Raw genomic sequence first — 27,895 nt, 5'->3', positions numbered from 1 at the left:
CTCGATGTCCTAGAATAACAATGCGAAAACAGGATTTTACAAATGTATGTACATTTTTAAAATATAAAAACAAAACTTTTTCCGGGTACTGTATGTATATGTATTATGTGTATGTTAAGTAAGCAAACCAGCTGCTGTGGCCCAATCCGATGCTTTGCCTCAGAAACTGACGTCTGAGGTTTAATCCCCATAAGGGGAAGCAAAAGTACGTACACCTGATGAACCCCAATTACAGCGTAACACATGTCATGTACTTGTATTATTTGGCAGGCGCTGTATCATACATATACAATATATATATATATATATTGTAGTTAATGTACGCCTGCATTAGTGTGCACCTGCAAAGGAAGAAACATGTTAAGTGTTATTTCCATGCTGAAAAGGAAAGAAGGTTAAAGACACCTTTCAGCTGCATAGCCCTCACCAGGTGTGTAACTAAACAGGTAGAATATATGGTGGGAAGAGGAGAACAAAGCCAGTATAGATTGAAGGAGAAAAGTTAAGAAAAAGCTGCAATTTGAGAAGATGAAGTGAGAGGTTAAAAGTTAGTCAGGATCTTTTCTCAGGCTGCGAATGAACTTCGCATCTTCTATTTTATTCTGAAAAGTGTCTTTGAAAGAACACAGAGAGGTCAGTGTGGCTATAATTAAGGGATATGAAATGTTCTACAACAGGGTTTGTGAGATCTTTGATTTAGATTGCTCTATAGCATGCTCCCTGAAAAGGTCTGCTAGACATCTCGCCGTTTCACCTATATGGCTGGACACTTCCTTTAAGAAATGCAGTAGATAAAATTTTTTAGACTTGCAAGATAGATAGATAGATACTTTATTAATCCCAAGGGGAAATTCACATACTTCAGCAGCAGCATACTGATAAAGAAACAACATTAAAGAGTGATAGGCCCTTTATTTAACATTGCATTTACCAGAGGGATCAGATTCAAGGGTTGATCACATACAGTATTTGACAATGACATAGTGGCTACTGTTACAGCTTGGGGTCTCATTTATAAAACTTTGTATGGATTTAAGTATGAAAATACATGTACACATAGTTCAGCATTTTGCTGTCTCTTCTCTGTGTTCTGGGGAAAAGTGTAAGATACTAGCATCCGACTAGGTACTCACTATCACATGGCACATGTAACAACACAATTCCTGTTACAATGAATAGTACAGGCCATATGAAAAACTGAGGGTTCAGCCAGCTAACTTACCAACAACTAACTTACAGCAACCACATACAGTACCATCACATCTGTCAATGCTGCTTTGTGACAAAATAAAAGAATCATAGGTTGATTCAGGTCACTGAACCATGACATTTGTCAGCTTAATCTTGCCATCACAGATGACTTGTTCATTAATGGAATGCAACTGCTTACAGTTAACAAAAGCAGCTTTATTCTCGCTAGGTGCCCTTAATGCAATACAGGTGGAGTTAAGTGTTCTAATTGCATTAGGAAAACTGAGTTCTGCAGCAAAAAATGTTTTATGTGTGGACCCCCACACAATATGAAAACTGGATATAGTGCAATGTCAGTGGTTTAATGTCCTCCAGCACAGTAGACTTTTATGGAGTGAACCTTGGTAGAGATATTCCTGACCTATCAGCCAACTCCCAGAGAGGTGGATATGCTATATAAATTGATAAAAATCCAAAAAAGTTCTTCAGTACAAATACACAGGATTAGACCTCAAAAAGTCTAATCTAAAAAGATAACTGAAATTACACTCTGTACATCATATTCATCTCTTGAGGTTTAATATTTATGAAACAACACCACACATTATAATAATGGCTCAGTAATATTACTGTATATGCACGAGTCATTTACCTGGTTTGGCTGCATTTCCCCAGTTCACTGAAACATAGCATACAAATTGTTTTGAATTGTAAACATATACGTTCTCTTCTGATCAAGTTTGCTTTTAAAAATTCTGACCTTTGCATGGAAATTTGTGCATGCACATTTTAGGCTTTTTTTATTGTGTATGTAAGTGTTGCATATCTGTGCCGTAGTAAGGAAAGTGGCTCTCCTCTATAAAATGAGCTGCGGGTGAGAAGTTTGTGTAGGTTAGCTTGTCAACAGAGGGAGATCAAGGGAGGGTTTACATAGATCCTATGTAAGGATCAGTCACTGATGATCTGACTAGATTCAGTGTCTCTCTTAGGTCTACAGTCAATATTTTCACCACAACTCTACCAAGTTTATTAGTCATTCGGCTTTCCAGGACTTAAAATCTCTGTTCATTATAAGCCAGCTGACTTGCAGAGTTACCTTCTCTACAGCTTCTTCCATCCCTGACAGGCTAAAAACTCTGCCTCTTTCACAGTTCCTTAGACTCCACGGACCTTGATAGGGAGCAGCTTCGAGCCATTAAGATCAAAAGACCTTGCAAAATCTGATGTAAATCACTCAATATCCCTAAATCATAGATGCAATGACCTCTCTGTTTATGTTCTTTCACTGGGCTTTAAAGACACTTTTCAAAGAAATCCAGAAGACAAGTTCATTAATAACCTAGGATCACATATTTCTCCAAGTTCTAATGACCGACTAACTTGTTAACCTTTTCCTTTACTGTTTTTAATTACAGCTTTTTCTCATCTTTTCATCTGCCCTGGCTTTGTTCTCTCTCTCCCCATATACATTTTTTTTTTAACCGGCTAAATGTTGCATGCATTGCAAAGATTGTTGTGTGAAACCCAACCTGTCATTTTTTTTATTTGGTAAACTGTCACTAATAACACACAGTTAAGATAATTAAGTCTATAAAGCAAGTTGAACCAATAAAAACAAAAAAGATTTTTTATGACAAAAACATTTTCTTACTAAGAAGATCATAGAGGCCTGGACCTCAGTAGCATTTGACATATGGAATAGCAACCTACCATAGACAGGTTGCTGTCCATTGCAAGGTACACTCACACTTTTTGGGTAAATTTAGACAGTTAACACAACACAAGCATACTTAAGAGGAACAACAATGCAGCACAATGTATAAGTGGAACAGATGGTTAAAATCACACAAGAGCAGTGCAGTTGCCAGGATTGGAGTTCATACTTGTTATCAGGGCCACTTTTATTGCCTTTTTAATTTGTAAGAAGTCTTTCTGAGTTGATAACATGACATCAGGTAAGTTGTTAAACACATTTTTGTGTTTAATAATTATTCTATTACCAACACTTGACTATCCAAATTAACTGCCATAACAATACATATGTATTGAAATATTTAAAATTCAAAATTACTTTTAAGCTTATTGATGCTTGGATTAAAGTACTGCATTCTGATGCAGAAAACAATTCCCATTGATAGCACATTTTTCCAAAGCAGTCACCAAATAGATGACATTTTTTCTCATTCAATGTATTTTATTTTGAAATACAGAACTTTTTTTAAAGTAATTTTTCTTGACACTGGTTCATCATGTCAAAAAGCTTCTTTTATTTTAAAAAGTATAAAGAACATATAAAAAAGCAACATTTTCAAGGACAAGTTAATTGGTGTTGCTTAACTGGCCGGTCCTAGGGTGTGCTCAGACTGCAATAGCCTTGTGCCCAATGCTTAATTGTATGGGCTCCAGTTCAAGATAAGCAGATTTGGAAAATGGTAGGATGGGTGGACTAATTTTCCTTATCTGTATTTGACAATTTACCTTTTTTTAGTGAAAATACAAAACAGTAAAGACAAAACGGTATATAATTCATTTCTTGCCATGGATCTTGTGTTTTCATTCTAAGAACATTTATGACATACATGACGTTTACTTTTTGTCAGATAATTGTTCAAGAAGGACATTCAATAAAAGAATGAGAATTAAGTAAAGTCACAACAAGCATAATAACTTATGTCAAAACAAGATCTCCAATAATAAACAAACCTAACAGAACTGTTTTCAGTTTATGGTTGTACCATATAAAATATACCTTGTGAAGTGGAACTTCAGTTATCAATGCAGAGCTGTAAGGAGCCGAAGGCTACTCTAGCATCGGGTGTAAGGCAGGAACTTACCTTGGGTGAAGCACAAATACTATACAGGACACACTCGCCTACATACCTCAATAGTTGCTTGTCCCATGCCAACTTAGTATCAACATATAAGTGCTGCTGTCCCCTAGAGTCCTGTCCCTATGGTTTTAGCAGATTTTCCCAGTACCTCTGTGTCCTCTCCTCCAGATGGTACAGTTTTGTTTCCATATCAGAAAGATGCACTTGCTAGCTCAAGTAAAAAGACCATCATTTATTCCACTGATGTTGTGTGGTTAGGGAATAGCGAAGTTGCCAACTGCGGGTGAAGAAGTGCATCTTGGCTTCAGTTTTAAGTGAACTTGCGATTACATTCCACCAGTGTCAATGAACAGGTGATTCAATATTTAACTGAAATAAATACGAGAGACCAATTTTAATGAAGCTATTAATAATTCTAAAGATCTATCAAGTCTCCTAATATTTTATTTTCCTGCATTGCATTTCTTTCTTATTTTACAAATATTTGGGTAAACTATGTAGTTTATTCATTATTTGTAGCTCATTTAAAATAATATCTTTTTGTGCATCTGTGAGGCTTTTTAAATTCCATTATCGTTCTTTTTTTAATACTCAAGTAGTACTGGAAAAACTGTATTTTGCCTTCTAAAGGTTAATTGACAGCTCTATATTAGCCCAGTGTGTCAGTGAATGTATGTTTGCAAATGGAAAGAATTTAGTCCAGTGTTTGTTCCTACCTATGTTAAGTGTGACCAGAACAGGCAGTCTCACTGCAACCCTGAACTAAACAAGCAAGTCAGGAAACAGATTTGTGCATATCAACTTAACCTACATGTTTTGGATGCAAATGTTAAACCCCTGTGCGTGTGAGAAAATTAAAACTACATCCGAGTATAGGCAGTGACTTGGTCATGATTTGATTTCAGTGTTCTAGATTTGTGTGGCAGACATGATACCAAGTTCAAAGGAAACACACACACACAATCCAAAGCATGCAATAAAAGTAAACAAAAAATAAGGACAATAAGATGGTGTTTGATTTTGATGGATAATAAAAGCAGGTGAGATAAGAAGTGATAATATTTCATTTAGGAAACAATTAGTGAGGTGGATAAACATAAGAGAAAAAGAACAGTATCTGATATACACTATAAGACCTAATCCTATGGTAGGTCATATCATTTAAAATAGTGTACTATTAAATATGTAAATAACCAACACACAGAATAAAGGCCCTGCATATGGTAAGGAAACAACTATTAACTGTTCTCATTATTAACAGTATTCAACCATGTTGCAGAAGGCAAAGAAAATGTGATTGTTGAAACTTGCATTTCATCCAAGGTAGAGTGGGCATAATGCAAGTTTAATCTAAGGAGGCAGCAGAGCCCAGAAGTCCTTCAGCTACAGGACTATAGAGCACACTGCTGCTGGTACTACACCTCCTACTGAATCACTTTGTGGTTCTAATCAAATCACCTTACTTGCTAGGACCCCTTCTTGGTTAAAAAAAAAAAAAAAAAAAAAAAATGAAAACTGTTGCACTAAACTGATAAAAGCCATATGATCTGGTACACTGATGGGGAATATATAAAATTGCAATTATCTTGGTTAATTCTCCATCAGACTCAGTATAAAGCCCAAGCAAGTTATTTAACTAGCCAGTGGCAATCTTTTAAAATCTTTAACAGTTCATTATAATCAGTGCAAAGCTTTTGCAATAGATTATGATAAACACACTATTAAAAGAGCAGGGTGGTAAAATCAGTAACCACCAATTACTTTGTGACTCTTAGAGGTATTTACCATATTTATTGGTAATCAATTTAAATATCTGGACTCCGTCATACTTCAAGAATCTTAGAATGTATTACACTGGAATATTTGGTGTGCAAGTTACCCTCACTTGCATGCTGTGTACGCCTGAATCAAATCATTGAAATTGATAGTGGATCATAATGAAGGCATATCAGATAGTAAATCAACATGTGATTTGAAATTGGCGTTAACCAAACACATAAATGTAAACTTCATGGCGTAAGCTATAACAAGTCAATTTGAAGTAACAAAATGCTATGCAAGAAATTTCTCCTCAAAAAGATATTTGCTTGTTAGGGTATTTGATTCAAGTGATAGCTGAAAACATTTAAGGAAAGTTATCAATATTTATCTGGTCTTAAGTGTTTATATAGAATCTTTCATAACAGCTTATTCGAATTTACTATCTGCCCATTTGTATACAGATTTAAGGTACTAATTTTATCTCTCACAAATCTGTCATTGTTTGGGAAACACAACATTATATCACAGTGCTAACAACAATAATATTAGCATTGTGCCCCAGGTATTTGTAGATGACCAGGCAGATTCTACAGGCAACATGATTTCAAATACAAGATTTGTGTTGCATTACAGAAGAATGATGATAGACTTTCCTAGATGTAAAACAAATTTGAGGAAGGTCGACTGTCATGGATATTTAAACACACCATGACGTACATTGACTGGCAATGTTTACCAAATTTAAAATAGGACTTTTTGATAAAACTATAAACAATACTATTTTTAAATATTCTAGCCTTAACTTACAACCTTTTATTTCCAGGTGCTTTTTGTAAAGTGCTTTTAGATGAACAACCATATTTTGCAAAATGTAAACATTTCAAAATATAGTAGCAAGAGCCACCGGTGGACTGCCAAGTGAATTTGCTTTAATAATAATTAATTACATTTATATAGTGCTTTTCTTGCTACTCAAAGCACTTTACATAGACAGCCTTCAACAACCACCAATGTGTAGCACTCACCTGAATGATGTGATGGCATGCGCCAGTATTCTCACCACACATTAGCTATAAGGTGATAAGGTGGTGAATGGGTAAAAGAAATAGCCAATTAAAGACATGGAATGAATAGGGGGCTAGAATGGACAAGGCTATGATGGGCAATCTAGCCAGGATGTTGGAATAAACCCTACTCTTTCTGAAGGATCTTTAATTACCAGAGAGAGTCAAGACCTTGTATTTATGTTGTCTAAATAATGGCATCATATTTACAATACAGTGTCCCTGTCACTGCACTGAAGCATTGGGATTTACACACAGACAACAATGCTGGCCACACCAGCACCTCGTGTACAAGTTGATTTCATAAGGAAAAGGTTTCTCATTGTACACTTTCATTACCTAATCAAAATGTTTTGGTGGTTGGCCCCAGTTCTGGACTGGTGACTCTGAACTAAGCATATCTACAACTGTATATTACTGGTACAAAATTTTGAAGTCATGCCCACCATGAAATATTCTATTACAAAATAGTGACAGTGATTCACAGGACTGAGAGGGTATATTTGAGACCCTTAGTTTTAACCTAAAACTATACTTGTATTTCTTTTAACAGACATCCTAATGACATAGAAAACTAAAGTGTGAGGTAACTGAAAAGTCAAATTACTTTGTCATAGGCCCACCCTTATAACCATAGCAGTATGCCCTCCTCAAAAATGAACGGATTGCACAATCCAGGTTCCCAATTACCACCACCTTTTATTTTCCCATCATTGCTGCAGACCATTCCAAATCCATTTGTGCAGCCCTTCATCTCAATTAAAAATGGCATACATATTGTACTTGCATCTGACATTCCCTTAGAAAAGCAGTACAACTCCCAATCCTCCTCAATAAATCCCAATAGTTTATTTTAGGCCCTGTTCTGCAACTCAACCATGAATATGAAATGACAAAATTGAAACTATCATGCCAAAGAAACCCCACCTCTATCAACGCAACATATTCCACTTCCCATATCATTGAGGTAGATTTCCTCTGAAACTGAAAATGGCATATTTGAGTGTCACTCCACCAACTCCCTTTTTTAAAAGCACTGCAATCCAGGCCCCCGACCCACCTCTTTTTATATCAATGCATATTCACTATTACCCGTCAAAACAGCAAACCATGATATCTACCGAACCAAGACGTCTTATAAACCATCCCCCATGCCATCCAATACAGACCAGGTTTACTAACAAACAAAGGAGCTCCCTATTGATTGTTGTGTTTTCATTAACAACAGAGAGTATTTTTCCAAAAACACAATTATCAAGCAAGCATGCTGCCATGGCTCAGGTTTGCAAGTAGGACTCTTGCAAGTACTCCAGACTCCAAGATGATAGGAAAAAAAAGTTATTTACCAACTGCTAAGGTTATTTCCCCTTTGCTACTTCCTGCGATATGATTTTGGATTTTTAACATGTGAAGATTATATCAATCTTTTTTTCAGTAAGGGGTAGCAGTGGGAAGTCAAGGCACTTTCTTTCACTCTTTAATCCGCACAGTGTGAATACCTTTATGTACAGTTTTATTGCCAGTATTTGCACAAACTAAGCACATATCTATAAATACACAGGTAACAAATAGTGGAAAAGAGAATGTTACAATGAAATCCAAAAGTCACACTATATTCCTGACAGAGCTGAAACACAAGACAGATGGCAACACTGGACATTTCTGCCTTTGTGGTTTAAATACATTTCTACAGCTTTTTCTCCCCAGTCAGACTCTCCCAAAGACCTGGCATATTAATATGTATCCGCCCATCCCAACTCCCATCCCTTCCCCCCAATAAGCCACCAGAGGACATACTGCGAGTACTTGTGCAGTGGGTTCCACTCAGTGGTATCTTGCTTGAAGAAGGGGTGCTGCTGGCAGGTGTGGTTCATGATTAAGGCTCTTCTGCTCTCTCCTGCGAGTGTGCCGACAGGTTGCCGCTTTTGGGACTGGGTTGTCAGTTAAAAACTGGACAGTTCTGGCCAGGCTCCGCCCCCTTGCTGGTGGAGCAGGCTAGTTCAACCCTGCCTTAGAGTCGCCCTCCTCCCTCCAGAGACGGAATAGAATTTGAATGCAGCCACATAAATGGTTTATTTGAAACATAGCTAAGCTTTGAAGCATTCATCCAAATCATTAATAGGCTTTTTATTTATAAAACTAACACTGTAAATTTAAGGGACCCCCCAAGCGGGCACTGGCAGGCCATTCAGTAATCTCCTCCTCTTGACTCCTCTCTATTTCCTAACACTGTACCACTGGACTTTGGAGTTTACATGCAGGCTTGAGGGACAAAAAGAACTCCAGCTGTGTAGGACGTTTTCTTTGATGGCCGCCCATCCACTTGCTCACTCTTTCCTCTGAAGATGCAATCCTCAGCGCAAGAGCTCCTCACTAGCTCTGCCCTGAGATGTCTGATGTAGGGTCACTGCTGCCACTCCCGCTCTGCGCCCGCTTAATGTATAGGTTTAACAATTTCAGCTGAGGAAAACATCAGAGAGTAAGAGATCAATCAGCAAAGTTTTGGGGATTTTTGGAAAAGTAATATCAACAAGAGAGCCTTGCAGTTCTCCTACCTTGCTGCCAGTAAGCTGGCTGAGGTGAGGCTTAAGGTCTTCTCCTATGATAGCGTGGATGGCCACAAGACAGAAGACACAGGCCTTTCGTACACTGCTTTCAGAATTATCATAGCCCTGGGAAAAATGTGAAAAGTGAGAAAATCTCATGAGTAACACCATCTTATCAAATGGATATGTATTTTCATGAACTGTCAAGGCAGGCATGTGCAAGCATCACAAGTTATTTCTGTAACAAAACTGCTTTTGACAGTAGCCCTGGGCTTCTAGTTATGATTAGCAATACTGAGCAAATATGCTCTTACAATCACATAATAATTTGCTAATTTTAAGACAGAAAGCAGAACTTCTATCTTTGTCTTTCACATTTGCGGGTTCAGGTAACAATCCATGAAAATATGTTTGTCCTAGCAGGCTTTATTTTATATAACTGCTTTCCTCAATGAACATTTAACATGGAACATATAAATTCAGATATATGTATTAATGGCATCTATACAGCTTTATGATATGGAGATTTTTCTGCTCATTAATAAGATTCTCTCCAACTGAAGTGCGACTTTCTCAGTATTTCCATGGCATGTACACAAAGTGATGGCCAAGCTAATGACTGCCTGCCTCCCAAGTACCTTTTGGCACTCTGTCCTAATATGACATCTCACCAAAGGTCAATATACAACATTTTCCACATATGAAGGACTCAAAGCGGGAGCTGATAATACTGTATCCTTTTTCTAAAGTAAGACACATAATAAGCTGTACTGGTATACAGCATCTAGACCCTAAGAGAAAAAGCAAAGCAAACTAATCCACTGCTACAGAAAAGTAGATATTTCTCAGTGCCCTTTGTAGTAGTGCAAGTGCCAGACACATGCCCCTCCAATCAAGTTTGGAGAGCTACCATAAATTCCATGGAAATAAGGAAGCAAACCACAACAAAATAGGATTTTTATTAAATTAAAGACAGATGAAAAGCTAATTTGGCACCGCCTACAATCTTGGTCTGGATTTAGTGGTTTAGAAAATGACATGGCATGGTTAATTTTCAAAAGTGGTCTACCTGTATGAGGCCAGGGATTATCTCTGGAAGCAGCTGAGCCAGGGTCTCTCGTGGCACTCTGTCAATTACCTTGGTCTGCATCTTTATGGCTGCCAAGTTTATGGGATAGTCAGCAGTCTGGATGATAGGACAGAGCACTTTGATGCACTGGTCTGGGCTGATGGATGTTGCCAACATTGCTGCAGCTTCCTCAGCTGCACGCACAACCTACATGAAAATGCAGTTTATTAAGAGTAAGTAACAGGCACCCTAAAATTGAGTTTTCTGAAAGAAGTGAAGGCAAGCCTAACCTCTTTATGTGGATCTTTATGGGCCTCCAGGGTCTTCATGATGGTCAATTCAGCATAGTTCTTGAATCTTGCAGGCTGCTTGTTGAGTATTTCTTTCAACACCCGCAAGGCTAAGGCTCTGATGGCATGCTGTGGATGGTCAGGGAAAAAGTTTTACTTTGGAAACAATTACGCTCTACATCATTAACTGTGACTGTCCAGCACATTGTCTGAAGTGGCATCAGACAGACACCCTGGCAGATGGACTTATGGGAGGAGTAATTTTAATACAAGTCTCTGAACGGGGACTACTTCAGGATGCAATGATTTTTTCAGGTATCCCACCAGACATGATTGGGACCCAATAAATCTTATATGCTAATATAGGTAATGTTTTTTTTTTTCCTCATATCAAAATATTTAAAACTCACAATTACAAAGTCAAAACATACCTCTCTGTCACCAAGTGTCTCAAGTAGCAGAAGCAAAATGGTTTTGAAATGCTCATCCCACACCACCAGCAGGCTATCTCGGATGAGCTTCATAAGTTCACAAAGAGCTGTCTTACGTTCCTCCACTCTCTCATTGTGGTTGGATAGCTCTTTGAGTAACTCAGCCACCATCTCTGACTGTATCTGGTTACTATCTGTGAAAAGAGCAATTCAAAGCACACATTTTTATCCACTGAGGTCTCCTACAAGGCTGCACCTGCATCTTAGGACAAAGCCCTTGAGTTGTGCAAGTGTTCCACCTGCTGGGTCTAAGAAGGCAGCTCATGGCAGGTGAAGAGTCCAACTCTGAATGAATAGGTACCCACCAAACTTTATTTTCATAAAGTAGCCTTCACAGCTCAAGGCACTATATGAAACAAAGAAATAATGCAGAATAAACAAAAAAAAAAAAACAACAAAAGGTAGTTTAAACATGCACATTCACATTCTAAGTAAGTCTGAAACTGCCAAACCATCCTGAAATTCAAAGGTCAATTACAGAAGAACAATTGCCTTAACTCTACATGTGGCTTGATGAGTTTAAACAGTGATGGCTACAGGGCTGCACCGAATACATACATTCTCAGAATAAACATTTAATTTATTAGCTTATACAAAACCTGATGCCACCATCCACTGCTTCTGGAGGTGCTGTACATCACGCGGTCTAAAGGGAATCTATAGTATGAAAGACCCGAGGGTAGCTGCATTCACAGAAGCCCCATAGATGGTGCTGTGAGGAAACCACTGGAATTCTTCACACAGCTTGACAAACTTATTGTGCTAATAACCCTGAGCCACATAAACCACAAGAAGGCCCTAAACCACCCATCCAAATATTTTCTGAACACTCTCCAAGTCTGCTAACTGGATTCTGCAGAGAGCACATGCCACAGTTGTTTTGAAAACAAGATGTGGCTGGCCTCCTGTTTCTATTACAAACACAAAAAGCTTATTCCAGTCCACATCAGAGCGGCTTTAACTAGATTCTAAAATCGAAGGCAAAGAGCAGGAAGTGATAATAGTGTAGCTTTAGAGGCCAAAATCATTTATCACAAAATGTCTGGGAGTGCATGGTATACTTGGGTGATGCAAAACAACAAAAGATTTGCCGAGTTATGCAGTCAGTTCCATTTGAAGCAAGCAAGGCCAACTTTTCCTTTATTAAAGAAGCAATTGAAGATGCTCACCTTCAGGAAATTGCTCAGCATCATCATCAAACATGGCCTCTCTCAAGGCTGACTTGGAGTAAGGGCTGCTGAAGGAATCTGAATAGTTGAAAGGGTTGTAGTCACGGGAACGAGGACTGGAATGCAGCAGTGGCATGGTGTTCAGAAGAGATGTCTTGTTATCCAAAGCAGTACGTCCAGAATCTGGCCCATCTCCAGAGGCCCTGCCCTCCAAAATGTCAGACCCGACTCCACCCTGTATTTTGATACATAGTTGGAAGATAATTACAACTTAAAGAGGAAAGGGGTAAATGTCATCAATGCCTGTTAAGTAATAAGTGCCAAGACTCACTGCTTCCCCATCGCTATCCTTTTTGAAATCCCGCCTGAGGGGCTCGTTCATGTCTTCCTGACTCCGGAAGCTGAAATTCTGAATGGCCTCAGTAACACCTCGCAGGGAGCTGTATATGTCCTCAGTATTCAAGTTTTCTGTATCATAATCAAATGCACTGCAGGATTGGAGGTGTTGAGAAAAAGTGTGATGGTTCAGAAAGCTCAAAGGATTCAGATGCCAGGGTAGGCCAGACATCAAGAAAACCGTAGTTAGAATACTACGATTGCTGTGACAGACGAGCAGTATTATACTTACCTTGGTGACAAGGTGTTCTGAGATGTGTTGGTTGGTGAGGTGAGTGGACTGGACCAGTTAGCAGGTGAACGAGGAGTCGGTCGAGTTAGTGGGCTTCCAGTTGGTGCCTAAAGGAAGCAAGTACCCATAATTAAATCACACAAGTTGAAATAAGTGATGCTGTACACCACCATATTGGCTTAGTGGTAGCGCTGCTACTTTACAGAAAGGAGATTGTGGATTTGATTCCTGAGTCCTCCCTGAGTGGAGAGCATTTTAAGTAGTGAGAAAAGAGCTATATAAATGTAAAGGATTGCTGTTATTATTATTATTTTTGTATTCATAACCGAAAATATGTACAACAGTTCAAAAAGCAAAGCATGTTTCTTTGTTTGATTCTGGAAGCCTACCTGTGCCGAGTTGCCACTGTTACGCAGATGATTCTGCAGCAGTTTGGTTGCGCTGTCTTGGAAGGTTTTTGGCAATGCACCTAATAGCATGGTGAACTCCGGTGTATTGAGCTGGAACAAAGAGATCAAAACAGCCTGTGCAGCCTGCAACATGGAAAATCAGTTTAAGTGTTACTTGCATATCTAGTGATTATTTCATGTAATTCCTAATCTGCATTCTGTTCTGCCAGTAAGATAAAAAAAAAAACATTAAATAAAAAGGGACTAAGTAGTACATATACATATTACTTCTTACATCATACAATATACATTGCATAAACTATGCAACATAAAATGTACAGTGCGCCTTGTGAAAGTATTCATCAACCTTGAAGTTTCTCCTGTTTTGTTACATTACAATCTGGAATTAAAGGGGATTTTATTCGTATTTTATGTAATGGACTTAATAATACAGTGGAATGAAAATAAAATACATTGTGTGTATATAGAAACAATTAAAAACAGAAGTTGTGAATGCATATGTATTCATCCTCTTTGTTATGAAACCCCTATATAAGATCTGGTCCAACCAATTAACTTCAGAAATCACATAATTAATTGAATAGGGTCCATCTGTGTGCAATCAAAGTGTCACAAGATCTGTCACATAATGCCTATATAAATCGACCTGCTCTGAAAGGCTCCAGACACTACAACACCACTAAGCAATTAACACGAAGACCAAGGAGCACACCAAAGAGGTCAGAGAATATCTGAATATCTCACAGAACACTTCATTGGCAGAGACATGAAAACTGGCCAGGACTGAAGGAAAGATGGATGGCACTAAATACACAGCAATTCTTGAGGAAACCGGTTTCAGTCTGCCAGAGATTTGTGACTGGGATGAAGGTTCACCTTCGAGCAGGACAATAGCCCTAAACATACTATCAAAATTGGTTTAAAGGGAAACATTTAAGTGTCTTGGGTTGGCGCCCTACCCAGGGTTTCTTTCCTGCCTTGCTCCCTTGTGTTGGCTGGGATTAGCTCCAGCAGACCCCCGTGACCCAGTAGTTAGGATATAGCGGGTTTGATAATGGATGGATAGATTTAAATGTCTTGGAATGACCTAGTCAATAACTAAACCTCAATCAAATTGAGAGTCTATGGCATGACTTGATGATTGCTGTACACCAGTGCAGTCCATCTAACTTGAAGGAGTTACAGCAGATTTGACTTGAGGAATGGTTGAAAATCCCAGTGGGTAGATGTGCTAAGCTAATACAGATATTCCCCAAGAGATTTACAGCTGTAATTGAAGCAACAAGTACAAAGTTTTGACTTTGGGGCAGTGAATACTTACACACATTCAAGATTCCTGTATTTTTGCCTCAATTATTGTTTGTGTTATAATGAGAAATATTTTGCACATTAAAAATGGTAGACATGCTGTATAAATCAAATGGTGCTAACCCCCAAAAATCAGTTTTTACTCAAGGCTGTAATGCGACAAAACAGAACAAACAATGAAGGAGGTGAATACTTTTATAAGGCACTGTATACACGCAGTAAAAATGGATAAGCTACTCAGCAATGTCAAAGTCCCACTAAGAATATGTGGAAAGTGTTATAGCATGTGGATACAGCACAGAGCTACACGTTTTGCTTTTGTGGTGCAACCTGAGATGTGTATTTAATCACACTCTGCAACATGCAGCAAGCAAGCACCCTAAACCCTTGTGTAAGAAGCACATGGCCACAATTCACAGCACAAGAGAGCACACATTTGTTTACTGATAACACGCTGCTGACATCAGAGAAAAAAAGGATTGGGGGCAAGGTTATTCTTTACTAGAAATGAAATGCCCCACAAATCTACCTGTGTCAGGCATATCTGATATCATCATCATCATATATAGTGCCACAGACATGTAAAATATCTTTTATCAAATTCTCCTAAGGCCAATCCTCATTTTTCTAACCTTTCCAGTAGCCTAGAAGTTCTCTGACTTGCATTTACCAGAAACTCTATCACTCTGTAATGACCAGTGCAAACCGAAGGAACCCAATATGAACTGCCCCATTAAGGAAAGTTAACTACTGATGCCAGGATCAACTGGGAATGCAACAAAACCAGTGGTATGCCCTTTCCACTCTGTTGCTCAGTGAAGAACAACAATCTCAGAGGTCCTTAAGTATCTATTTATACAGACAGAAACATGATCAAAGCAGATCACTCTGGCTCAATACCATACACTGAAAAATGTTTTGAAGTTGACATGGCAAACAAATAGCTGAAAAAAGCAACAGCATGGTAGCATCTCCACATCGATTCTAATGGGCACTTTATTAAATCTAGTTTACCTAATATCACTCTGGGATAACATCTGGAACTTTGCAATATCTATGTCCTGCTTCTTTCATAAGAATCATATTGTGTTATGCACAAATCTAAATGAAATAGATTTTAAAGAGAAGAAACATCGTAAGACAGGTGATTATACAGTCATACCTATGGGAGGTAACACAACAAGTCACATTCTAGCACAACTATGACATACATGTATGAAAACCAAATGTGCACTAACAATAAATTCCCCCTTTGTAACATACGAATGTAATGTGACAAAATACCTGGGAGTGCAGCTGGATGATAAATTGGACTGGACTGCCAATACTGATTCTCTGTGCAAGAGAGGACAGAGCAGGCTATACTCCCTTAGAAGACTGGCGTCCTTCAACATCTGCAATAAGATGCTGCAGATGTTCTATCAGACAGTTGTGGTAAGTGCCCTCTTCTACGCAGTGGTGTGCTGGGGAGGCAGCATTAAGAAGAAGGACGCCTCACGCCTGGACAAACTGGTGAGGAAAGCAGGCTCTATTGTAGGCATGGAGCTGGACAGTTTGACATCTGTGGCAGAGCGACGAGCGCTCAGCAGGCTCCTATCAATTATGGAGAATCCACTGCATCCACTAAACAAGTGTCATCTCCAGACAGAGGAGCAGCTTCAGCAACAGACTGCTGTCGCTGACCTGCTCCACTGACAGACTGAGGAGATCATTCCTCCCCCAAACTATGCGACTTTTCAATTCCACCCGGGGGGGGTAAACGTTAACATTATTCAAAGTTATTGTCTGTTTTTACCTACATTTTTATTACTCTTTAATTTAATATTGTTTTTTGTATCAGTATGCTGCTGCTGGAGTATGTGAATTTCCCCTTGGGATTAATAAAGTATCTATCTATGAATTCTGAATGTGCTTGGAAAACCTTAAATAAGCTGACCTACACAAACTACCCACCTTACGTAATTCTGTGCTCTTGGGCTCCGTAGTCCACGTAATTATACGGGACACAGCCAGTCGTGTTTCACTGGAGTTTACAAAGTCTCCAGGATCCATCTGTACAGCCAGGGTCTCGATGTACTTCAGGATAGCGACTTTCACCTGCCAGGGAAGCAAATACAAAACTTTTAATTCTTTCACTGATAGCCTGGCTGACAATGAACTCTTCTAGTCAGGATAGAGACAAAATGACAAGTCTTACTTACCCCAATAGCTCACTCATTGGTGTGTACCCCCCAAATCAATTACAAGGACACAGAGCTCTTTTTAAAAGAGACAGTACTCAAAAATAAAGTGATGTCCTGTTCCTAAAGGCTTGAATCAGCACAATTGTACCAGATGCTGTCATACAATGTCATTGTTTCAGTGTTTGTCCAGAGGCACGTTATTCCTATACTCCTACTTATATCAGTAAATAAGAAGTTAAGCAAGCTTTAATTTGTATCTAGGAGTAGCAGAGAGTCTCAACCAAAAGAAGGACGCACACAGATATAAATATACGGAGTGCAAATCTTCATAATGGCTTGTCTGTATGAGGCATTGTACTTTATAAACTCTTCGAATTAACACAATATTAATGTTTTAACCCAATAGCACAAAGTGCACATTTACTTTTTCATTGTAACTATACCTTGTATATAATGCAAATCAATGATGTAGACAAATAATTTTTGTGGAAAAGCAGACTACAGGCACAAAAAGCAACAATTTAATAGTGACTGGTTTATTGCTTGACCAGTAACTGAATATGCATGATAGTAGCACTTTGTTTATAGACTTGTTTCAAATGAATGATGTTTATGCTTTTTAAAATAAACACCCTAAAATGGACATTAAGGCCCTGTGTTGCTGTTGCTTATGACTGCTGTTATTACCTAAACAAGACATTATTGCTTTTTAATTAGGAAATGCTAACTCACACTTTTAGCAATACGTTAAAAAAAAATACACAGGCAAAGATTAGGAAGAGCCTTGGGAACTAGACTGCTGCTTAACTTCCTTAGCGTTATCTTAGAAAACAGTGTTAATCCTAAGTGTCACTCGGGCAACTGTACACTCGAGGATTACTCGGGCTGTAAAAGTGCTAAAAGCGTTAGTCCTGAGTGTTACTCAAGCAACTGTATAGGTGTGTCTTGCATAAACATCAGGGCCAAGCGTTGCCCGGTAAACAGTGTAGATGCATCTTCTCCTAGCTTCATACTGCCATCATGCAAGAAATGTTTTTCAGCTGCCCAGGTGTTCCACACTCTTGACAGCAATATGAGCAGTGATTTTGATCATTAGCATTGATGATGAAGTGAATCTGTCATCAGGCAGTGAAAATGAAACAGACAATGAAACCAAAAAGTGATTCTGATGAATCAGAAAGTGAAACTAATTTTTCGGTTTCTGTTGACCCCGCTTCAAATACACCATCACCACCTCATTTTGATTTTGTAATCGAAAGAATTGTTGACACTAATCATTATGCTGAATAGTGATAGATAAATGACCATACACTAAAGCAGTTTTCCCATTCAAAGAAATAGCACACAAAAAACATATTTTGACAGTATATATGTGGCATTAGGACCATCATTATTATTAATTTCACGAATCATTTGGTGTCTGTTCCACTGTGAATTGCATTAAGATGTTAAACTGCAGACCATTTCATATTATTATTATTATTATTATTTCTATCATTATTATAGTTTTTACACTTCTAACTTTGTACTTTTAGTGTTTTGTACATTTTACAGAAGAAAGATTTAATAAAAATGTCATTTTTCAAGCAAAAAATGCAACACTTTTTACATGTTTTTTGGGAAAAAAATGTAACACTAAGGAAACTAAGTGGCAATTCCAAAGATGCCTTGAAGTTAAATTCTGACAGGTTATGTGGACTTCTATATGTTAGGAGCTTTACGGTGCCTCCTCACATGCCTGTCACAGATAGAAAATTGCTTCCCCACAGCTGCACTAACCTGTGCTGCTTGGTTCCACACTTGGATTTGCTCCTGTAGTGTACAAGTGTGCCGGGTTGCTTTTCTGGGGCAGTGGGGAAGCAATTTTATAGCTGACCCAAACCTGTAGGGCTTCTTGGCAGGCTTGAGAGAGAGAAAGGAGAGCTTGTGAATAAGAAAGCAAGTTGTACAAAGAGAACTATAAACTGAGACTGAAGAAAGGGACCTAAAGGATTAAGAATAGACAGCAAGAAGTTTGGCAAGGAATTCAAAGACATACCACAACAGGGAGCGCACATGATTGTTTAACCCGGCATATTAATTTTGCATCATCCACCCCAAGAATACTTGTCATAAATATGGATAAAAACAAACATTCTCAACCCCAGCTACAGATGTTGAATGAATCATTCTGTACAAACACAGCTTAAGTGAGATTGAGTTCAGAGTTTGGATAAAGAGTTTGACTATTTGGAGACAAAAACTCTTAACAATATGGACTTAATGCTTGTGTTAGTCTGTACAGAAGCTTACAGAACAAGGTAGTGAGCCCAGCACTAAGCATATCATTCAGGTGTAAACAGTAAAAACAAAAGCCTACACACTAGTGCAATCAGGAGTGGTGAAAAGAGATGTCTACACCGTATAATGCCTGCTGTCACTTGCATATTTATGAGTGCCAATCTAAATGGCATTCAAGAACAACCACCAAAAAACCCACAACCTGCCAAAACAAATGGAATGAATGTGATCCATTAAAAATATAAAAAGTAACATAAAAAGAGGAAGGACACTGAAAATAATAATAAGGTATATTTATTTACTTATTTTGCCAGGGTTCTGCGTAGATTATGACTTACAGTACAGTAGTGGGTTGCAAACATAAAAGAGGGGCACATAAATAATAAAATACAATTCTAATGCACCATGTGGCTCAAATGGAAATGACAATCAACTAACAGTTACCAATTGACCACACTGGTTATGTAAAGTAACTGAAGTATGTGTTATAAGGAAGCGGGAAAAATACAAAAAGTCCATCTCAATGAGTGTCTTGTTTACAGGATGCAAATGATCATCACAACAATATGGCAAGAAAGCCCACAATGTTACTGACTGCAATATGAGGGTACAATTAAAAAGAGAACTAACCGAGCTTCCAACCAACAAGCGCTCTGTATGGAAAAAAGGTGTACAGGCTGTCAAGCTCAAGGTCCTCCCCAAAGTTCTGAACTAGAAGATTTAAATGCACACTTTGAGCAATCGAAGTTGCAGTGCTGCCAACCACCATTGCCATTTTGTCTGCCGTCATGTAACACATATGCTATTTCAATGTTTCCTAAAGCTAAACACTAAAAATGTGAAGATATAAATCAATAATTTCACCTATTAGCTCACAAGGACATTGTTCTGGGAGGTCATGGTACTTGCACACAAAATCTCACTACAAATACAACTAGATAAGACTACACAATAGTACAGCTGCTGTCACTGTAATGCTTAGTTAAAGGCAAAAATTGACAAACCCTCAACTACTCTGCCAAACATTTACGGCCAAAAACACTTCTGCTAGCAGAACACAATTATGAAATGAACAGCCAAGTGAAAAGAATCGGGGAACAAACCTTCAGGTTTGGTGTCTGTGTCTGGTCCACTGTGAATCGCATCAAGATGTTAAACTGCAGATCATTTGGAAATGACTCCCTACAACCATAAAGAGGCATAAAGCTTAGAACACTGCATGTGGCAGCCCATTTTGTTATAACTGGAACATAAGAACATATTTCCTGCTTTACCTTGTCACATCCAAGGCCTTCTGAACCTTGGCCTGCACAGAGCCCAGCAAGTCAGCACCCATTTTCTTTAAAAGCTGTGTTAGCAAGACAAAGAGCCAGTCTTGCAGGTCCTCTTTATGAACTTGAATAAAATCAACCAGTGTTTCTAGGAACATGCTAAACACCTGCAAAAAGAAGGAAAAAAAGGAGTGGATGGGTAAAGGCAGTGAATAGGGAAAACACAAAAGAAGGAAACAGCCATGAATTTCATTTTCACAAGGCATACAGGCAATGCATGCAAGAGAAGGAAGGACAGTCAAGCACTCATTTCATTATGACCATCATGCCATGTTCTGAGCCAGCCAAGATACAAGAAGTCAGCAAAAAGCTTTCACACTTAAACCTAAGCCACCTAAACAAAAGACGATTAGAAATGAGGTTTCAAAGTGAAACTGCCCACGGAAGAGTACAAGGCCTCAGCTATTAATACATCTCACAAGTTACTCATATGAATATCTATATCCAGGAAAAGAAAATATATAAGGAACTGGAAACTAGAAAAAGGCAAGACAGGAACCACAATGTGAAATCACACACTTTTGCCTGATGGGGTATATTCATGTGCAACCAAGGACTGTGGGGCAAGTAGTGCATTATTTGTTTATTTAGGTAAATGAATTTACTATAAAAAAAAAAAAAAAAAAAAAAAAAAACACACCATAGCACACAAATCTATCTAGGGACACCTAAGAGGAGATGTCACATCCCACTGCTGTCTTTTAGTTCTGTGCTGCAACTTTTTACCATTAATGCACTTTCATGATCAAAAATAATCATATCCACGATTAATCTATGTTGCTAATACTTGGTGTCAAGCACAACTAACAACACAGTTGTAAAACAGACTCAACACAAGACATTCATCAGTACAGCCTTTCTGCATGATCAGCTCATCACATTCAGGTAAAGTCTCTTGGCAAACTCTACGCAGAACATGAAATGTAAGCGCAACCATACTGCTCAAGAACCATGACACTCCTGTACATATATAGCAAAAACCAATTAATAGTGATCAACAGGTGATCATGAGGAGGAAACCACAGGCAAGAACAAAAAAAGTATATATCACATTGATATGTGGACACATGAAGATACAGTAACTCTGATGACTGACAATTGCTTTGCTGCCTTTAACCTTAATGCCAGCCAACTAGAGAACCCCTCATTAAGCAAAGAAGCACAAGACATCCGCCACGAAACAGCATGTTATTAGTCAATATTCAAAAGCACAATATCACACCAGAAAAAATAAAAGCATGCAATGAAATTAAAACACACTTACTCTCTACAGAGAGTCCAACACACGGGGAAGCATGCAAAAAGAAAAAAGAGAAAAAAAAACACAAAAGAGAAATAAACCAATTAGTCTTTATCAATACCATGTAATGATTGTCCCAATGCAAACCCTCCTCACTCCAACCCCATTTCAAAATTTATGAATAGGAGCTGTTTTTAGATACCTCTTTAAAGGCTTGTTAACCAATAAACAAATGCTGCTAGCCATTACCAAGGAAAAGGTTATAATTAAGTGGGCCATGAGTGAAAGATGCAAGAGGAGCAAAGTAAAGCAGTTGGTTGGCAAGAGGGGTGTGAATTATGAATGCAGAGGAAAAAAACATGAGAAGGTCACTAAGAGTAAAAGGATGGTTGTGGATTTGACAAGACATCTAGAAAGACAGTGGGGGTAGGGAACAAGAAAATCACCAACGAGAATTCACCTAGGGTCCCACCCCTCTCTGTTCCGCATACCATGAGAGTTGGTTACAAACCCGGAGCCACCAAGTCTGTTGTGGTAAAGGAGAATTCCTCTGTCTCAGTGGTCAATTTGACTTCTCTCTGGGAGAGTTCCACTGCACACTCTCTTAGTGTTGCTCTGCTCAGTTCCTTCCATTACACTCATCCTTCCTTGAGTGAATTCAGGTCACACCACCATCTGTCTCTGTTCAGGAATTTGGTCTAGGTGACACTTAATCTCAGCTGCTCATTCTTCCTAAGATGGCAGCAGCAAGACATTAACTTGGACTGCTGGATTACATAGTAACTTTCTCAACCAGCTGTGCCAAAGGAATTTTCCTTTAATGCAACTGGATAAGAATCGGTTTACTAAGTAGCAGGGACAGGGATCACAGCTAGCCTCTCTGTGTGAGCAAATGAAACGGAGAGGGTTGAGAGCTAGAAGTAATATTTTTTTCTAGCTGGTGACAAGTAATGCATAAAAATGCCCTATAAAGTCAATTAGTGAAATGAGCAATACTTTGATGTATCATATAGTGAACTCTGTATGTTTATAAGGAAAAAAAAATAAGCGCACATATGCACGCACAACACAGTTTACAAAATCGAGATTAAAAGTATCATGGAAACTTACTGCCTGTAAAATAAATATATTCTTAAATTAATTTTACACAAGACAATGGGTGAAGAAGGTAAACAATATAGGAGGTAGAATCAATGCTGTTTAACTACAAATAATACCACAAATGAACATATTTGAGAAGTGAACATGAAAGAAGCTGGACAGTTCATTCACCAGCAAAGGCCAATTAATGTTCAGTCAAAGGGATATCTTAGCATTTTCCTCTGTCACAGCAATGACCATGTAGAAAATGTTTTGACTCCTAATTTAAGTGGTTCACATGGCAAAGTGAAACAAAAAATGAAAAATTCTTGATAATGATCAAGAAAGTAAAGCCATATAGTTCTGAGCCCAAAGTACACTGCCACTTTCATTGCTGGGTGGAAAAAAACACACACACACACAAAAAAAAAAACAAACCAAAACATCACTAAAATATTCACTAGCTCAAGTATTCTGGACAATCTGGAAGTTACTTAACTTGGCCAAATTACACAAAAACATTATTAACAACATACCTTGCTATGAGGATCTGCAAACATCCGTGTGAAGATTTCACATAACCTTTTCAATTCCACGCGGCTGCAGGACAGGAAGGTGAGAACAATTAGGTGATATACAGCCAAGGGGTTCTTCCCAAAAAAAAAAAAAAAAAAAAAAAAAGTCCTCTGAAGTGTCCAGGTTTCGGAAGTTAGCATTTATTGGTGTGTGTTGCAGGTGGTCACTAAGGCATAAGACTAATAGTTACTTCTTAGATTTGCTCTGTTGTCATTCCTACCTCAGGGTCCTCTGGTTCTTTAGCAGGTTTTGCAGTCCCAGCAATCCCTCCTTCCTTTCAGACCAGTTAGAGCTAGCACAGCGGTTCAGAACCTCAGCCACATCCTCTGTCTGCCGCATGTAGGTAGGAATGCTGCCATTGCGTGAACTGTATGATCGTTCAGAGCAAGCACTGGATGCATCACTGTTGGCATCATCATCAGAGTACATTCCATAGGATTCATATCGCCTTCTTGCTGGTTTCCTCTACAAAGCAACAAAAAAATATAATGTGATGGGAAACATGAAATTGCAAGGCCCAGCCCCACAGCATACCCGGAGTATTTAAGCACCAGAGGGATACAAGTGACAAAACTGACACACTACCTTACTTCGTATGTCTCCTAAGAGCTGAGCGCACAAAAGAAAATAACAACAGATTAGTTGAAGCACAGCCAAGTGAATATACCAAGGGGAAAACAGTTTCCAAAACACTGGTGCTCCCATATACATAGCAGGGTGAACACATAAGCTCCACTAGAACGCAGGCTCATACAAAAACAAAACTCAGGAAGCAATGGAGTTCTGTTTTGCCATTCTCCAGGTGGTCATACAGATGCCTCATTTTAGTAAAGCTGAAGGATACTTGTGCTGATGAGATATGTAGGATGCTCAAAAAATGAGAAACCTGAATAAGGTAATAGCAATGAATAGTAGCTGTTCCCTAAGCTCTCATCATTCACAACTGAGGCTTCTTTCTGTAAAGTAGCCTGCTAAGCTTGGTTACCTTAATTTCAAAGCAAATGTGAGAGATTATTTAGGGGCAATATTCTACAGTCAGGGAGAACATGTGTTCGAAGTGTACCTCACAATGAGTAGCCCCACAGATGATAGTAGGCTACTTACCAGAGCATCAGCCACAGCCTCCTCAACATCAGAGCCAGTGTTGAGGACCCGCATGGCGCTTACAGAGGATGACAATCTGCTGGACTGTCCAATTCCAAAGGCTGGACCTAAAATATACAAAGAAGGAATATAAGATAAGTGCTGTAGTGTCAACAGATATAAAGAGTGTGGTAAAGACATTTTGCATGAAGAAGAAGCAAAATTAAATGGCATGGTGCTGAAATAAAGAAGTCTAGGGTGACTTGAATTATGAGCATGAATAAAAGAAAACGTATATGGTCATGGAAAAAACTATCATGTCATTTCTGGTAAAGCATGCTGGAACAGGATGAAGGGGGTGTGCATAAGACAGTTTTGCTGCAGAAGGGGACACATGGGATGTGCATGCCTCAAACTGGCATCCTTGTCCGCAGTCCCCCGACTCTATGGAACTGTTCTTTTTGGACGAACAATTTCTTGGGTCCTGCCCTGGCTGTAAAAGCTGATAGATTAATCGTGTGTTCCAAACTTGCACACTCCTGGAGCCTTACGTGTAAACAGTGCGTACACAAGAAAATGTTGCCTACACCAGTTTCCACGCTTAAATCGTGATATATAAAAATACATTTGATGTAAAGCCATGCACATTCTCACGCCAGCACAATCCATTGCTTACGCACGTTTTCCGCTCGGTTTTGCAAACTGGCGGCACCCAGTGTCAAAGCAGTGCTACTGTTCATGTGTGGTTTTCCTTTCTTTTTTTAGATTCACATCCCAGATGCGGCTCTATCAAATACATTTATAAACGATATGCGGTTAATTTCAATGTAACAATATAATGGTCCACGGAATGGCCGAACTATTCCAAATACCATAGCTGCTTTTACTGTGGTTACTCTCAGTACATCACGAGTATTTTAACCCACTGTATCTGAGTGTGGAATCACAGATGTACAGCAGCTGACTGGAAAACTCTATGGAAGATATTGTCAAGAGCGCAGATGATTATCGGGATACATCTAGCACATGCGGCCCCAGCCATGTGCACAGTCTATTTGAACTTCTCCTATTCCGCAAACACTTCACAGCCTTTCCTGTAGGAACCTCACAGTTCAGAAACATAAATGCATTCAATCAGTCCATCAAGTGCTCCTGGTAGAACTGTGTGTACTTATAACTACAATTACCTCACTGTAAACTGCACTATATATAAATGTATATTGTACTAATGCTTTCATATTGTATATTTTTCATTGTTTTTTATGGTATTATTATTATTATTTTATCATTTTATAGGAAAATAAGTTTATGGATGATTTGTATATTGAAACTCACTATACCATACAGTAACAAAAAAGAATTAAATTCAATTGATATTTTTAAGATGAAATGCATTTAAGTATGTATATTACATAGATACATTTTTAACTGCATTTAAATAAGGTATACTGTTAATAATTAAAACATGTGGGCACAGTAGTAGCAATGTTTGTTCCTGCCTCACGCTGTATGCTTCCTGGGACTGGCACGACCCTGGATGGAAAGATGGATGGAATAATTAAACATGTACTACGAATACATTTCAATGTTCTTTTAAAGTTTTAAGAATTGGCATTGTAAGCTTACAGATGGCTTGACATTTATTACAGAGCTTATTATGTGGTGATTGGTTACTTGGAGAAAGAAAAGGAAGGACAGGAACTGGGGGTTAGTACGTTCGAAAGAGGCAGTACTTGTGCAATAAATTATTTCATTTTGAGGGTCGCGCACATCCCAGCAAGCATCTTGCGGAAGGCAGGAACAATCTCTGGTCGGGGTGCTAGCTCATCACTACCACTGTGCCCCTATGTTTAATACATGCTTTGATTCATTTCATCATGAAAATGATATAAATTATACATCTTAGTATTTAAGTTGTTCAGAGAGCTGTAATATCATGAATATAATCCTGTCGGCGTAAGAGAAAGCCCGTTAAAGAAGCATGTAGTGATTTACACACATAGAGCAAATAGAACAACACATAGAATATGAGGCATTTAACGTGCTACTTCAGTTGCAATGGGATCTGAGAAACTGTAGTAAATTAAACATTGATTTTAAGATGAAGTTTATGATGTTCTACTTTAATGACAAAATAAACTGTGAGATTAAAGTGGACATTTTTGAGCTGCCTCTTCACTGTGTCAAAATTTTTTTCTTCCTTTTCTCTGTACACTAATAAGCTTCTGTATGACACTCAGATGGTGGGCTACGACTGGCCTTTTCACAGTGACTTTGATATTTCACCACTTCTTTTTTATTTCAGGCACTGTGTGACTTTCTGAACTTGAACTTTTGAGTTTCTCTGCCACTCTGTATCAACCTCCTTTAGTTGTTTATACCACTGCTACCACTTCACATTCGCTGAAATTCTTTTTCACAAACTTTTGCCGTTGTCTTTTAACCAAACACGGAACAGAATGTGGTTTATTTATATTGATTTGCATATTAAAATATGCAAAATTATGGGAGGAATCGTGGTGGGACGGCAGGTGCGTTAATTTTCACGCTGACCTGGGGCCTCATGCATAACGCCGTGCGTAGAATTCGCACTATAACATGAGGTAAGCACAAAAGCAGAAATGTGCTTATGCACAAAAAAATCCAGATGCATAAATCTGTGCAAACGCCAACTTCCACGTTCTTCCGCTCCACAAATCCCTGTCAGCATGAAAAGTAATGCATGTGCATGTTCCTTCTGTCCCGCCCTAACTCCTCCTAGAATTATGCCTCTTTAAATATGCAAATCAATATAAATAGCCCTTAAGCTCAGCCTTCTGTGAAAAGGCAATGGCAAAAGCAAGAGGGAAAATAGCAGAATTTCAGCGAATACCAAGTGGAGGCAAGGAAAAATTTACTATTTATTGGTTTAAACAGTAGTATAAACAACAAAAGGAAGTTGATCGAGTGACATAGCGTGTCGGGGAAAATCGAAAGCTCACGTTCACAAAGTTTCACAGTGCCCAAAATAAAAAAAGAAGTTGTCACATATCAAAGTCGCCATGAAAAGGCGAGTCATAGCCCACCATCTGAGTGTCATATGAAAGCTTATTAGGGTACAGAGAAAAAAAAATAGGCACACAGTGGGGAAAAAAGCACGAAATGTCAACTCTATGTCAATCTCTAACTTTCCACTTTAATCACATAGTTTATTTTGTCATTAAAGTAGAACATCATAAACTTCATCTTACAATCATTTAATGTACTAGTTTCTCAATCCCATCGTAACTAAAGTAGCACGTTAAATGCTTGGTTTTGTATTTGATCTTCTATGTGCTCTATGTGTGTGAATCATTACGTGCTTCCAGGCTTTCTCTTCCTCCGA

General features: G+C 38.5%; 2 protein-coding genes across 35 annotated transcripts in view; both read right to left on the bottom strand.

Moving 5' to 3' along the window:
* Positions 1-8,768, bottom strand: part of ubp1 (upstream binding protein 1) — a 110,163-nt gene extending 101,395 nt beyond the window's left edge. For both annotated transcript variants that reach the window (XM_028817525.2, XM_028817527.2), the window contains exon 1: positions 8,645-8,768. In XM_028817525.2, the coding sequence (XP_028673358.1) occupies positions 8,645-8,721 (77 nt within the window). In that variant the 5' untranslated portion in view covers positions 8,722-8,768. The remainder of the gene's footprint in view (positions 1-8,644) is intronic.
* Positions 8,344-27,895, bottom strand: part of clasp2 (cytoplasmic linker associated protein 2) — a 242,744-nt gene continuing 223,192 nt past the window's right edge. For 20 of the 33 annotated variants that reach the window (XM_051935860.1, XM_051935866.1, XM_051935875.1 and 17 more), the window contains 16 exons: positions 24,553-24,659; positions 24,034-24,057; positions 23,669-23,913; positions 23,409-23,472; positions 20,496-20,659; positions 20,325-20,403; positions 16,712-16,855; positions 13,430-13,573; positions 13,041-13,147; positions 12,744-12,900; positions 12,413-12,647; positions 11,184-11,377; positions 10,753-10,881; positions 10,463-10,669; positions 9,403-9,519; positions 8,344-9,307 (listed from right to left, as the gene is read on the bottom strand). In XM_051935860.1, the coding sequence (XP_051791820.1) occupies positions 9,221-9,307; positions 9,403-9,519; positions 10,463-10,669; positions 10,753-10,881; positions 11,184-11,377; positions 12,413-12,647; positions 12,744-12,900; positions 13,041-13,147; positions 13,430-13,573; positions 16,712-16,855; positions 20,325-20,403; positions 20,496-20,659; positions 23,409-23,472; positions 23,669-23,913; positions 24,034-24,057; positions 24,553-24,659 (2,204 nt within the window). In that variant the 3' untranslated portion in view covers positions 8,344-9,220. The remainder of the gene's footprint in view (positions 9,308-9,402; positions 9,520-10,462; positions 10,670-10,752; positions 10,882-11,183; positions 11,378-12,412; positions 12,648-12,743; positions 12,901-13,040; positions 13,148-13,429; positions 13,574-16,711; positions 16,856-20,324; positions 20,404-20,495; positions 20,660-23,408; positions 23,473-23,668; positions 23,914-24,033; positions 24,058-24,552; positions 24,660-27,895) is intronic. The other 13 variants (XM_051935863.1, XM_051935869.1, XM_051935878.1 and 10 more) reach the window with 1 other exon arrangement.

Source organism: Erpetoichthys calabaricus, chromosome 13, assembly GCF_900747795.2.
Source record: "Erpetoichthys calabaricus chromosome 13, fErpCal1.3, whole genome shotgun sequence".
In the NCBI taxonomy this organism is placed as follows: Eukaryota; Metazoa; Chordata; class Cladistia; order Polypteriformes; family Polypteridae; genus Erpetoichthys; species Erpetoichthys calabaricus.
Note: the sequence above shows the minus strand (reverse complement) of the source record. Positions and strands in the feature narration are given on the sequence as shown.